The 14,527-nt window shown below is 34.6% G+C and overlaps 1 protein-coding gene across 4 annotated transcripts; it reads right to left on the bottom strand.

Moving 5' to 3' along the window:
• Positions 1–5,763: 5,763 nt before the first annotated feature.
• Positions 5,764–12,614, bottom strand: LOC110784351 (pto-interacting protein 1). 4 transcript variants are annotated; one of them, XM_021988793.2, is made up of 8 exons: positions 12,458–12,614; positions 9,698–9,802; positions 8,552–8,799; positions 8,334–8,460; positions 7,611–7,884; positions 6,755–6,887; positions 6,576–6,662; positions 5,764–6,100 (listed from the first exon to the last, which is right to left on the bottom strand). In XM_021988793.2, exons 2-8 carry the CDS (start codon positions 9,780–9,782, stop codon positions 5,969–5,971), a joined length of 1,086 nt encoding a protein of 361 aa, XP_021844485.1. In that variant the 5' UTR covers positions 9,783–9,802; positions 12,458–12,614; the 3' UTR covers positions 5,764–5,968. The 4 variants fall into 4 exon arrangements, with proteins under 4 accessions (XP_021844485.1, XP_021844487.1, XP_021844486.1 ...); XM_021988795.2 differs by having other exon boundaries at positions 12,412–12,612; XM_021988794.2 differs by lacking the exon at positions 12,458–12,614 and adding an exon at positions 12,031–12,216.
• Between the last annotated feature and the right edge of the window lie 1,913 nt (positions 12,615–14,527).

A 14,527-nucleotide genomic window follows, 5' to 3' on the forward strand; every position in this document is an offset into this window, starting at 1 on the left:
TGCTTCAACTTACTAACTACTCTACTTGTTCTTGAAAGTGAGTTGTATATTACACGTGTTTCATCTTTTGTGTGCTATTTTGTTAAGATCTGACCCATGAAACATCACGTGTGAGAGTCTCACATCGATAAAAGAGAAGAGAGTTAAACACTTAATAAGGCTCTCCTTATTGTCATATGGTTTTAAGGTGAAACCTACTACGGTCTTGTTAAGTGGAATCTCTCTCTTGGTGACGGGTGCGGCCCATACCCGAATTGAACATGGTATCAGAGCCAGACCCACAACTATAAAAGAGAAGAGAGTTAAACACTTAATAAAGCCAAGGGGCTACTCCCCTTTTATAGCCATATGGTTTTAAGGTGAACCTCCTACGGTCTTGTTAAGTGGACTCTCTTTCGATGATGGGTGCGGCCCAGACCCGTATTTAACACATTTTTTATTTGTAATGACATGGAATTTTGTTTTCCATAATGAAACCCCTGTTTCATACTTGTACATAGATATGGTTGTTGGGTCGGGTTAACTATCCACGACTCATCTGGATTGGCTTGGTATATGGGTCAATCGAGTTTGACTCGATATGTATACGACTTGTAACTCAAAAGGCAAAGTATCCGCACAGTATCCAAAGCCTTCACATTATTTAGTGGTTTCTTTTTGTGTGTGAATGAGATACAGTTACAATCACATTGATTGATTGTGCGCATTGCATCCAATACTTTTCTTTAGAAAAAAAAAGTCCCTTAAACCCTATATATGACTACGATTAACGAGGTGATGAATATTGTGTAAATTTTTTCATGCCATAACTAGAAATGTGATATGGTCTTAACTAAAGTCATAACGTATAATTGTATAAGACAATAGCAAAAGACGCGAAAATAATTTATCCCTTAAAGCAAAACAAAAAATCTTCTCTTTTTGCAAGAAACTTTTGTTATCCTTTAAACAGGATAAGAGATCTGATGAAATAAAATTTAATCTCGAATCCGATCAAATGAATCATACAGTAACTATCATCATGACTACAATAAATCGCCAGAATTCTCTGGAAAAAGAAAATAATAAAAAAAAAAAAAAAATCATTGTGAATTCCAGCTACTTATAATGATAAATGGATTTTATTGTAAAGAAACTTATAATGATATCATTCAGGGACAAAAAAAAATAAAAAATTGAAGGTAAAATAATTATGATTTTTTTTTTCAAAGGAACGGCATCTTGTACTGTATGATTTTGAGTTAACTGCAGCACGTTTGTGGTGAAGAACTGATGATAGCTACCCCTTAGGACATATGGGCCATATAGGTGACCTACCTTTATATGGTATATTGCCATTGGGCGGGCCATGAATAATTGTATACCACATTCCGCAGGTCTATAAATGACAAGCCTTTTCCAGCTACAAGCAGGCCAATGATAGTGCTTATTTAATCATAAAAAACGTGCTCTATTGCAAATTTAGATTTAGATCTTGTGGAACTTATTAATGTACAAACAATTATCATAATGAGATCCTCTAATTGCCCCAAGAAATTATACTAGTTTAAGTATTTAGTATTGATTTAACTCTCAACTAGTTTTTGGGCCCGGGCGATGCCCCGGGTTACTACATTAATGCATTCACATTTACTTATATTTTCTTTTTGCAGTGATAACATGAACACATGTAATAGCTTAGTGGTAAAGGCTTTATTGTTTAAACTCAAGGTCAAGAGTTCAAACCTTATTATGAAAACCATGTTTGATATTTTTTTTAATGTGTATGAAGATTACATTAAGCAAACCACCCCAAGAAGAGCGCCACGTGTCACATAAACTTTCTTTTAAACGTCTTTTAATATATAGTATAGATTGGAGAGAGTACAATGTACATTTTGAACTAATTGTCCAATGCTTGAGTATTGGTGCAGGCTTAGAGAATATAATTACAGCTCAACTCAGAAAGAAATCGAAGCCATGATACGAGATGTGAAGAAAATTATTGTATCCTTTAGCTCATGTGTTGTTACAATTTACAAAAGTAAGTAGAATTTAGGTTCCACAGCCATTACGTAGCTACTTTGCTAGGAATAGGAAGTAGTCGGTCTTGTTATTGTGTTGTTAAATAAAAAATAAAAAATAAAAATACAACGTTTGACCTCTAAAATTTTACGCTGTGTATGAGAAATCGCTAGCTTAGTGGAGAAATAGGTAGAAAATCAAAACTAAAAATATATATATAGAGTATTTTGAGAAACGACTAAGATCAATTGTTTGTTGGTTCAGTGGTGATTGTGGCTGAATTTGGTAGGGAAAACTCGTGTTCGATCCCCCGCAACAACAATTGGGAGGGGACTGAAACCTATCCACCCATAACTCACCCTGAATCCGGATTAGCCCTAAGGGTGAACCGGGTGCTAACACCAAAAAAAAATAAAAAAAATGACTAACTTTCACTTGTTTGATTGTTTACCGAGGACCAACTATTTAAAGGAAAACAATGAAAAACTTAGGGTCCATTCGGTATCGTTTTTTGTTTCTAGTTTTCTGTTTTTTATGAAACTAAAAACCAAAATATGAAAATCAGAACGGGCTCGTTCTGTATCACTGTAAGTTTTTAGTTTTTGTTTTTTTAGTTTTGTAAGTTATATGATTTAGAATGAATCATGAACTAAAAATTAGTCGTACTTATAGTAATCATGTTGATTTTGAAAACTGACAACAAAAAACTGGAAACTACTTTTTGTGGTTTTCATATTTTGGTTTTTAGTTTTGTAAAAAACAGAAAATTGGAAACAGAAAACCATAACGTACGGGGCCGTAGTTTTCTATTTTTTGTTGTCAGTTTTCAAAAACAACATGATTACCTTACACGTGACTATTTTTTAGTTCATGATTCAACATAAATCGTATGACAATGATACCGAACGAGCCCTAAATGAATCGGTTATAAATAAAAAGATTTCCATATATTTTCACACATTTACTTTTTCCATAATTTTCTCTCCTAATAAACGAACATGGCAAAATTGAAGTATTCTTATATCAGCACGTCTCCTGTGAGACCAGTCACACCATCAACTTGATGGTGTGACGAGCGCGAAACCAATAACGTACCTCCCCTAAAACTATATAAAAAAAAAGTAACAGATCTAAAATATAGAAGTAACATACATAAACTAAAAAAGTACCTCCTCTAAAATTATATGTATAAAAAAAAGTAACATGTCTAAACTATAAAGTAACATACCTAAACTAAAAATGTACCTCCCCTTAAACTATTCCGTATAAAAAAAGTAACATGTCTAAATTATAGAAGTAACATACCTAAACTAAAAAAGTACCTCATCTAAAATTATAAAAAAAAGTAACATATGTAAACTATAGAAGTAACAAACCTAAACTAAAAAAAATACCTCCTCTAAAATTATTAAAAAAAAAAGTAACATGTCTAAACTATAGAATTAACATACCTAAACTAAGAAGGTATCTCCCCTAAAACTACTCCGTATAAAAAAAGTAACATGTATAAACTATAGAAGTAACATACATAAACTAAAAAAAATACTTCGTCTAAAATTAATAAAAAAAAAGTAACATGTCTAAACTATAGAAGTAACATACCTAAACTAAGAAGGTATCTCCCCTAAAACTACTCCGTATAAAAAAAGTAACATGTATAAACTATAGAAGTAACAAACCTAAACTAAAAAAAGTACCTCCTCTAAAATTAAAAAAAAAAAAGTAACATGTCTAAACTATAGAAATAACATACTTAAATTCACAAGTGTGAACTGGTCTCACCATCAGTTGATGGTGAGGACAGTCTCATATAAGAATTTGGGTTCTTATATTTCCAAACTTTGACTTAGTTTTCCTCATTAATGATAAGTTATCAAATACACTCATAAACTTTTCAAAAGGTCTTGCACGCACAAGAGGTGTACAATAAATTTATTGTACACCTCTTGTGATTAATTTTATACATTATTGAACTTTTACCTAATTTTGATTAACTTTTATATTATAAAAAAAAAGTGGATAGATAAACATTTTAAAGGTTTAAATGATTAATTTTATACATTATTAGTTACTTTGGAAAAATATTTTTATTAAAAAGAAAAAATTTATCACTAAAAAATAGATAACTTTTAAGCATTTTTTGAGTTAACTTGTAAATAAGAATTTGTGAACTTTTTGTCAATAAAATAAATAAATATTGAGATGAATCTAATAGAATTCAACAAAGTTACTCAGTATGTTTATACTCCGTATTACGTATAAATAGATCAAAGATGAATACTCCCTCCGTCCCGGAATACTCGACCCGGTTTGACCGGCACAGAGTTTAAGGGACTTGAATTGACTTATTTAATTTAATAGGTAGTAGTTGATAGTGGGGTGTTATTTTAATGTAGTTAGTGGAAAATGTGTAAAGGGGTGGGGTTGGGGGAGAGTAGGGGTTGAATTTTTAATTATTTTTTGTATGGAGTAGGGGGTAGGTGGGTTAATAGGGGTGGAGTGAGAAATAATATAATATTGTTAGAATATTTCCATTTTTAGAAACAGGTCAAGTATTAAGGGACGACCCGATAAGGAAAACAGGTCAAGTATTCCGGGACGGAGGGAGTATTAAATAGTAAAAAAGTTAATAAATACGAAGTATATAGTATACTACACCAACAACAACCATAAAACAATGAAAAGAAAAAATTTAAATCAAGTTTAAACCAAAGTAACCTAAACAACAATAAAGTCAACAGAATTAGCGTTAATCCAAATTAAATGAACTCAAAATCACACCAATTCGAACTATTCATTCGTATAGCTCCTGCAGGGGCATCAATCTCTACACAACCACGATTTAATTGCCACAATGTTCGTAAAATATTTTATTGAGAAAAATCTAAAATACCCCGCTCGATGATGTTCAGATATCCATATAATATAAAGAACCGTAAAAACATGGTCAAACTAAAAGCTCAAACAAGCGTAGACACGTAGGCTTTGTTTGGTTGAGTGGAAAAGAAAGGAAAGTAAAGGGTACTCCCTCCATCCTTTAATACTCGTACCAGTTTGACCAGTGCGGAGTTTAAAACACTTAAATTGACTTATTAATTTAACGAGTGTTGGTTGATACTCCGTAGTGGAGTATTTTTTTTAATATAGTTAGTGGGAAATGTGTAAGGGGTGGGGAGTGGTGAGTGGGGGATGTGATTTTTAAATGATTTTTTGTAGGGAGTAGGGATGTAAGTGGGTTAGTAGGTAAGTGTGAGAAATAATATAATATTGGTAAAATTTTCCAATTATAGAAGCGGTGCAAGTGCGGTGCGAGTATTAAGGGACGGAGGGAGTATTTTTTTTTTATTATGTTCCCATATTTGGTTAGATGAATGACATAGGATTTGATGGGAAATGAAAGGAAATATCCTTTATAAAAAATTCATTTTCCTTTCCTCCCAAAATATTGGAGAAATTTGAAATGAAAGATAAAATAAAAAGCTGTCATTTACATTTCCTTTCTCTCCCCCTTATTTTCTTCCCTTAGAACCAAACACAGGAAAATAAAATATCTCCCTTACTTTTCCTTTCCCTTCCTTTCTCTTCCTTTCCTTCACTAATAATGAACCAAACAGGCCTTAGTAAAAACTTTATGACCAAACTTTGGCCACAATCCCATATCAGTCATCGCTTCTTAGGAGTATAACATACGATGAATTACTTCGCACTTGTATATATTTTCAATCCAAGGGTATGCTCTAAGATAATGCGACATCAATGTCCAGACCCCACAATAAACCAATCATCATATTATGAACAAACCACAAATTATAGCTTATCCACCAAACAGAACACTGCACAAACTAAAAAAAATGTATCCGTCTTCCAGAAAATTAATCTCTGTATGTATACCTTGCATTACCAAAAACCATAAGCACATATTGAGACAAAAAATGGTGAGGAAAGAGAGAGATCAGATAGTTCACTAGATTGGAACACCATTATTGGCAACGTGTCGTGCAGCATTCAAAAGGGGTTGTAGTGCCTTGACAACTATACTCATGTTTGGGCGAAAATCAGATTCATACTGTACGCACAATGCAGCAACTGCAGCCATCTGTATAATGATCCCATGTATTAGCATAGATTCTGGAATTAGTAGTTCATTTGTCAACAGAATTAACTTGCCAGGGAAACAAAGCATGTCATCTAACAAGTAAAAACTGTCAATTGGTTTTCTGGGCAAACAAGGAAAAACAACAAGGGGATGTTTGGTTTGCGGATTCTAGGTATGAGGTTTGGGTTTAGAATTGTCTAAACCTATACCATGTGTTTGGTTGAAAATTTTAAGAGTTTTAAACCCATACCTCAAACCCCAAGGTATGGAGTTTAGAATCCTAGGGGGAGGTGGGTATGGCTCATATCTTTACTCCAGGTATCAAACAAAAGGAAAAAAAACCATCCCCAAATCGAACCAAACACATGGTATTAAAAATCAAGTTCTAAACCCATACCACCTTGAATCATTCCTGATCCCAACCCCATACCAGTTTGCGAACCAAACGCCCACTAAAGGCATGAAAGAATTATACCTTCGCAACAGCCTTGGCAGGATACTCTCCGCTGAGTCTAGGATCAACACACTGCTTGACTTTGTCTTCACTGAGTTTAGGTGTAGCCTGACATCACAAAATTTGTGTACTGTGTTAGGAGAAACTCCTAGTCATTTGTATGTAATACAGAAATCAGATATCGTAGCCAAATAGCATACCCATGTCACCAGACTTTGCTGTCCACGAGGTAATGTATGATCAACAGGTTTCCGGCCAGTGAGAAGCTCAAGCAAGACAACGCCAAAACTGTACACATCACTCTTGGCATTAAGCTGCCCGGTCATTGCATACCTATGGACATTACAATTCACATTTAATGTTAAAATAGTTTGACAGGGTAAATGGAGAAAGTAAATAAAATAACTTATTAAGTTAATAACCCCCCCCCCCCCCCCCACCCCCACGCCGACCCCACCCACCGGTATTTTATGTTTATTTTGATTAGTACGTCCATTTACCCTTCTATCCTCTTACTTAAACCGAGTGCTAAGGAGCTTTGTTGCAATTGAAACAGAGGAAGTACTACCTAGTAGGCCGAGAAAAAGTATGGCGTTCCCCAAATATTAACATACTCTGTATTAGAATTGGATTTTCCATCATAGCCTACTAGCAATGAGTAAAGGTGAGCGAGGGCAAGGGACCTAGTCATAGAAAGGGTATTTTGGTGAAATCATTTTACATCTGTAATCACAATGAAGCATGAGCTCCAGGCTTACTAGGCCTGTTGTCATTATTGGAGTTTATGGCTTTAGGCTCTTCAGGATGTCAAGCAGATTCAATCACAATACCACCAGAAGACTATCCGGCCATCCATACATTATAATTTTTTTAGTTTTGGTTTAAGTAACCATCCCAAACCCACCACGCTAGTATGCCGAAGTCAGCCAGTTCTTTACATGAGAACTGAAATATGTTAAATGATTATTATATCATTTAAAGACCAGTTTTTGTTAGCTATGTACACCAACATACTATGAACATCTCCAAAAGGAAAAAGAAGTTTGGAGTCCTTACTCTGGTGCATGGTAGCCAAAAGTTCCAAGAACTCTCGTAGAATGAAGTCTTGCTGCCATATCGGGAGCTTGATTTGACAGATCAAAATCACCAATCTTAGCAACATCATCATCAAAGAGAAGTATATTACTAGACTTGATATCACGATGAAAAATGGTGGGAACCGCCTTCTCATGCAAAAACTCAAGTCCCCTCGCAGCACCTACTGCAATTTTAACACGTTGAGCCCACGACAAAACAGGTCCAGGCTGTGCTCCTTTCACACCCTTCCTCCCTAAACAAAATATAACAGGAAAACATAAAAATTGACGAAACCAATAATTAGAAGAGTTTCTGTGAAAATGCATTCCAATTTTCAAAAGCTTTACTACTAAACAAATACTACGTATATGAACAACAGAGTCCTTAGCAGTTAAAGCACCAATTACTCAAACTCGCACAGAGAGATGGTTAAAAGTTCAAAATTCTTGCAGCACTAAGATATCAAACCAACTAATGAGTAACGATCAAAGACATTAAGTACACAACTGATGTGATCACTCCTTACATGAGAAAACATCCAACTTAGCACCAAAGCTAATTGTAAGAACCAAAAGCTAAAAGGTTCAAGACAAAAATAAGGCCCAAAATTTCTTGCATACAGCAAACCACTAATTTAATATGGACAAAAGATATTGAAGGCCTCTAGGCTCCAAAGTCAACGCAACAAAGAATCCAGCTTACCGTGAAGGATGTCATGCAGAGATCCATTTGATGCAAACTCATAGGCAAGAATGCGTAGGTTGCCATCAACACAGTAACCAAGCAATTCAACAAAATTGTCATGTTTTAGCCTTGAAACCATAGAAACCTGCAAACAGAAAAGTCAAATAAGCAGCTGAGCATTAAGCAGATAAATATAGAAGGTATAAATTTTCAATATGATTTCAGAAGTTCTGAACCTGAGCTAAAAATTCGTTATCTGGTTGTTTGCTTGCATCCAGTTTTTTAATTGCTGCTGCACGCCCATTTTTAAGCACCCCATAGTACACTCTACCATATGATCCCTCCCCTATTAAAGCATTGGATCCATAGTTCTCCGTAACTTCCCTTAGTTCATCCACAGAAATTTGAGGGACCTCTATAGGCTGGACTCTCACTGGAGGCTTGCTAGGTGCATTATCAACTAACTGATACATTCCATCTCTCCCTAAAAAAAATTAAAATTCATACAAATAGAACACGGAAACAGCTGAGTAACCGCATATGGAAAAGAAAATAAACCAAGAATGTCTAAAACCATCTCACGAAATCATGTTTATGGACATCAAGAACTTCAAAACATACACATGTGCGTGCGTGTATTAAAGGAAACAGAAACAACTGCTCACAGACTTCCAGTTTTGTTCAGTATGATATACGAGTATCTTTAAGATTCAACTTTTCAAGTAACCAATAAAACCAGTGAGTTAGTGTGATTTCATACTGAGGCAGAGCTTTTTTCCCATCCCCAGCAGTTAAGACAATCCAATTGGGACAAGACGACTAGTGAACTCATAATGATCTTCAATAATATGGCGAGTAAAACAAGTAAACAACAGTAGTAAGATAAGTAAAATCAAGGTTACATGGTACGTGGTACGACACAATTCATGGTACGGGATCGAAAATGCGGAACGCAACCCTTAGTGAATCGGGTACGCCCCGAAACGAAATGAAAAATAAAAGAAAAGAGGAAACTCAGTTTTTGACGCTTTCACTCTCCTCCCTTCCCTCTATCTCCACTAAGCTTCGGACGAAGCCAACAATGTTACGGGCTTTTCTCTGACAAGCAAAAAAAATCTTCAGTGATTTGGGTCATAGGCTTGTTCAGACGGCTCAAAAGGTTCAGTGGATCTGGTCGGTTCCACATGCGTTTAGGAATGGGGTCTGTACCACGTTCCTTGTAACACAGAGTAAAACTCTAATTTACAATTCCATCTCTTTATTCGATTCTAAGGTGTGTGTGTGTGTGGGGGGGGGGGTGTTGTCTGTGCTTCTCAGCTATATGCATAAAGGCATCATATATTACAAAATAAACAAGAAAGCTGCATGGACTAAAATTATACCTGCCAAGTTTCTGGGCATGTAACCACCTCCGTTGTCTGCAGGCCTATGGGCTGCATCTCCTCCAAAACAGCCAAAGCAGCTCATATTATGTCCCTTTCACTGATCTGCCATGATTATGCATCACAAGAAATGCCTCAGAAAAGAACTTTTTTTCTTCAAGGCTAAAGAGGAAGATAAATGAACAAATGGAGGGGGCAAGAAAACAACTATTCACTGCAGTTTTTCTCAACTTCTCAACAGGTATATTAAATTGTTACTATATCAAGCAACTTATACTTTTAGCGTAAGTTCCATGCAAAAACCAGGAAGTTTGGGCAAATGATACCGCACCTAGAATGTAATGGACACACCACACACCCATGAGTCCATGAACATAGGAAAGGTCCGAAAAGAAGAGAAAATGCTGTCTTGTATTAACACAATGCTCTAAATGAAACATAATCTGATTGTGGCTAGAAGAAATTTGTAGTGGGGGATATGAGAAGGGGCCACAAACGAGATCCTAGACTAAAGTTGGCAAAAAAGTTTTTCCAATGAACACCATAAAGTCAAGTTATGAAATACTTAAAAAGGAGATTTTGTCATCAATTGTCAGCCCGAACAATTATTCATAACAGCACCTTCTCACAAGCAAATCTTTCCCCAAAAATTCCATGTTATAAACTCAGTACATTTAAATATTTCATACGCATCAAATCAGGACATGATTGCTTCCAGTGATAACACACCATATTCTTTATTCTATATAATCTAGGTATTTTCATGCTCCATACATTGGTGGACAGACAATAGGCAGGCCCATTCCTAAAATAGTTTGAAAGCTTATTTGAAGAAACTAAAGCAAGTGAAAGTCATGCTAATAACTTAAATACCTAACTGAAAGTTATTTTTATCCTTCTTGTCTTTTCTCCACTTCTGATATCATATTCTTTTATCAGCTGAGATTCATTCTGGAAACTACCCCTTCACCTCATTAAACATAAACAGTAACTTCATGACTTTAACCAGTTCTCGTAGTTGTCAATCTTGAAGAAGTTTTGCCACGAAAACCTAGTCAGTAGTCACTTATTCTCTAGCATCGAAAGACAGCAAGAACGTACCCCAGGAAGAATACATTATGAGACCAGAGTTAACGTCAAGCTCTATGGCATTATCCCCTCTTGAAAACTTATCCTCCATAAATGTACGCAAACAACTAACTGAAACCCAGGAACCTCACATGGTGAAACAAAAGGAAAGAAGAAAACTTCCAGATAAAAGCAAAACCAAATCTCCTGAAAAAGCAGCGACCTAACCTGAGGCACAAGGCTTATAAATATTGTTCTCCCCTAACCCTTAAAAGATAAAGTTCTTATATTTAATGAGGTGAACGGGAACACTCTAACCAGGTCATAAGCAATGAATAACTCTTACTCTATTCACACAGGGGGAAGAGAAGTCCCACTCAATGATGAAATTCTTATGTTTGTGCGCCTAGTTCATATAGTACAATAAGAACTGAATTTTATTTATGATGAACATAGATGTAAAAAAAGAAGAAAACTGAATTCACTTCATCAAAGGACACCCTAAGTCTGCAATTTCCTAAACTGGATTACCAATATTTGCTATGCAGCTTCACATAAACTATAAAAAAGAAAACGATTGACACAATAACATTCCAAAAGGGTAACAACAACAACAACAACAAACACCCCATTGCTCTTTCCCAAAATACTATTTGGTCATATGAAAACTCTTGAGTCCATAGATTTCTCAGAACTTGATGCTTTCAACAATAAACACCCCATTTCTTTTCCCTTCCCAAAAGGAAAAAAATAGTATAAGTCACACATGATAGTATATTAATATCTACCATTCTACTAATACAGAAGAAAAATCTTAGTCTCCCTCTCCCTGCATTCCTAGTAACTCCTCCCCTCGCAATCCCTACATAGAAACAGCTTCCGTTTAGGGAAATGGGGAAATCGATTTCTGCAAACTTTATTACAAATGTCAATCCATAACCTTTAATCATGATTGCAAAACATTTTTCCCAATTCCCAGCCAATTAATTTCTGGACAGAGCAATTTCTACCCAAGAAACAAATAAGCCTTAAATTTTAAGTTTGGCACGGTTTAAAGCAATGCAACAGAGTGCAATTCAAGGACAGAAAATCAACAAGCTATCAAACAAACTCATCTTAGATTTTATGAACCATAACATACATATTCCATTTCACAAACAAATGCCAAAAAAAAAAATCATTACCATACATACAAAATTGAACAAAGACAACACCGAATCAAAATATTCATGAAGAATCAATCAAACTCAAAATTCAAAACAAACCTTCAAGCAAAAATGAGCCGGAAATTACAATTGAAAATTCAGCCTCGAAAATTAATAATTTTGACGAAGAACACAAAAGCTTGTTCAACAGCCGGCGGAAAATAAACCAAACAAAATGCAAAAGACAAAATCACAGGTATTTGAATAAAACATCTCCAATTTTATTTTAATTAATTCGTCAACAACTGGGTAAAAGGATAGACTATGGCTATTCCTTCGTCTTTATTTAATTATTTATTCGTATATTCGCTAATTAAATATAAAATTGATAGCATTAGATTAATTAAACTATAATAATCATGGAGAACAATTATTTTTTGTAGAAATTTTTGGTGGAATTAGCATGTGGTAGATTCATCAACAATAAATTAAAATAAGAACCTTAATTTGGAGTCTAGCAGGATAAAGGAAGAGAGAGAAAACTCGCCGGTAAATGTAGTAGAAGAAGACGGAGACGCCGCTATAATCACCGCCGTCCGTCGCCGGCAGTGGTGGCCGGGAGAGAGGTTGAGGAAGGGCGGTTACGAAAAACGGGTGCGGTGAAAGAATGGTGGTAAATGAAATGTAATGGATCAGAGTTGCCGTTACGTATGCTTCTTGCTATATACGGTCAACGCCACCCAATAAAACAAAACAAAACAAATGCAAATGTTAAATTTAAAATATTATTAAAAAAAACTCTATTTTTTGACTTGGTCTAAGCCTCCATACGGTCTTAATACTCTGTAACAATCATTTATTCAATGTTCATTTTTCATAATAAAAAATAAAATAAAAAAAGGGTAAAGTCAACGCTATCAAGCAGGAAAGAAGATTTATTGGACGATTTTTAACATTATTGCCAATATGCATGGAGAAGGATATGTTTTTAATAGGCAAATCAGATGTTGTATAAAAGAGATCGATGTAACTTTGATTCAAAATTATTGTCTATTCAAAATTTAGCTTTGTTTTATTTGACTTTCTTTTATTACTCGTTAGATTTTATGTTATTTGAATTTCTGTGAGTTATCCTTAGTGTGAAGGAAAGTTTGGAGGAGAATGTGGGGATAGACTTTTGGGATAATGTGATAAAAGCTAAACTGAGTCTGGAGATGGGTTTGAAAATCTTAAGGCTAGTTTGGTCGACATTTTAATACATGGGAGTTTTGTTTCCTAGGAAGTGAAGTGCAAAGAGGTTGTTTGGTTGACATGTGCATAAGAAGTTCTAGTTTGGGGGAAGTTGCTTACCTAGTCCTCACTAGGTAAGTAGAACTTCCCATGAAAATTCTAACTTCTCATGCTCAACCAAATAATAATACTCAATTCCTAGGAAGTTAAAACATATGGAAATTTCTCAAGTGCAACCAAACATCACCTTATACTCACATAAGACTTACTCAAGACCCCATTTTTTCTCCCAACAAATCAAATCATGCCACCAGATCAAACTTAATTATATATTTTTACCCTTAAAAAAAACTTAATTATATTTTTATTTACTTTCGATGTACTTCAACGACTGTATTATTTTTGTTGCACTTCTGAATTCCTTAACCGAACTCAATGTCAACAAGTTCAACATGACTTGATGGAACACCTTTGATCACGTTTTGGAAGAGTTGCTAGCTTAATAATTGCTATTTTATGTATTATTTGGTTTCATTTGTTTTTTTTTTTTGTAAATTAGAAATTTTATTACCAAAAGGAAACGTGTAAGTACAATATACAAAAACTCAACCCAACCTTCAACAACAAGAAAAGTCAAAAACAAAACAACAACCAAACTGAAAAGCTAAGGTGCGAAGCTTACCAAAAGGAAACGTGTAAGTACAATATACAAAAACTCAGCCAACCTTCAACAACAAGAAAAGTCAAAAACAAAACAACAACAAAACTCAAAAACTAAGGTCCGTAGCTTGCTAGCTTCTTAACGTTTAAGCACTTGACATAAGTCCAACATTGAGCTTGTTTGATAATGTTAAGAGCATCTCTATTCGTAAACTTGAATCTTCTATTATTTCTCTCCTGTGATATCAAATAAAACAACCACAGAAAAAACAATTTTGTATACTTGATGCTTCGTTGAATTGGTATTCTGATGTTGAACAAGAAACTGTAAATCCTCTTACCATGGCAGAAAAATGTTGCATCTGAAGCATAACATAACTACCGGAAACTTGCTGAAGGTACTGAACAACTTTCATAATTTTCTTTAATTATCACCCAAGAAGCTTGTTTATGGATCTCCATTTGAGTGATTGTGTTGTAGATTTTTTTATTTATTGTGTTGTGTATGCAATTTCCAAATTACTTACATTTAAGTTTTATTTTTATCTTTTTTGGCGAACTATAAATTACTTTATTGCATATAAGAAAATACCATTTCAATATTATTAGAAAATATACCAACAATAGATCGATATATACCTAAAATATTATATTAGGAATTTAGGTGAGTCTGGGCATCTGGGGTGAGTTTGATGATAATGTGTAAAAATAATATTGAACAAGACTC

The sequence above is a fragment of the Spinacia oleracea genome, chromosome 6 (genome assembly GCF_020520425.1).
Source record: "Spinacia oleracea cultivar Varoflay chromosome 6, BTI_SOV_V1, whole genome shotgun sequence".
In the NCBI taxonomy this organism is placed as follows: Eukaryota; Viridiplantae; Streptophyta; class Magnoliopsida; order Caryophyllales; family Amaranthaceae; genus Spinacia; species Spinacia oleracea.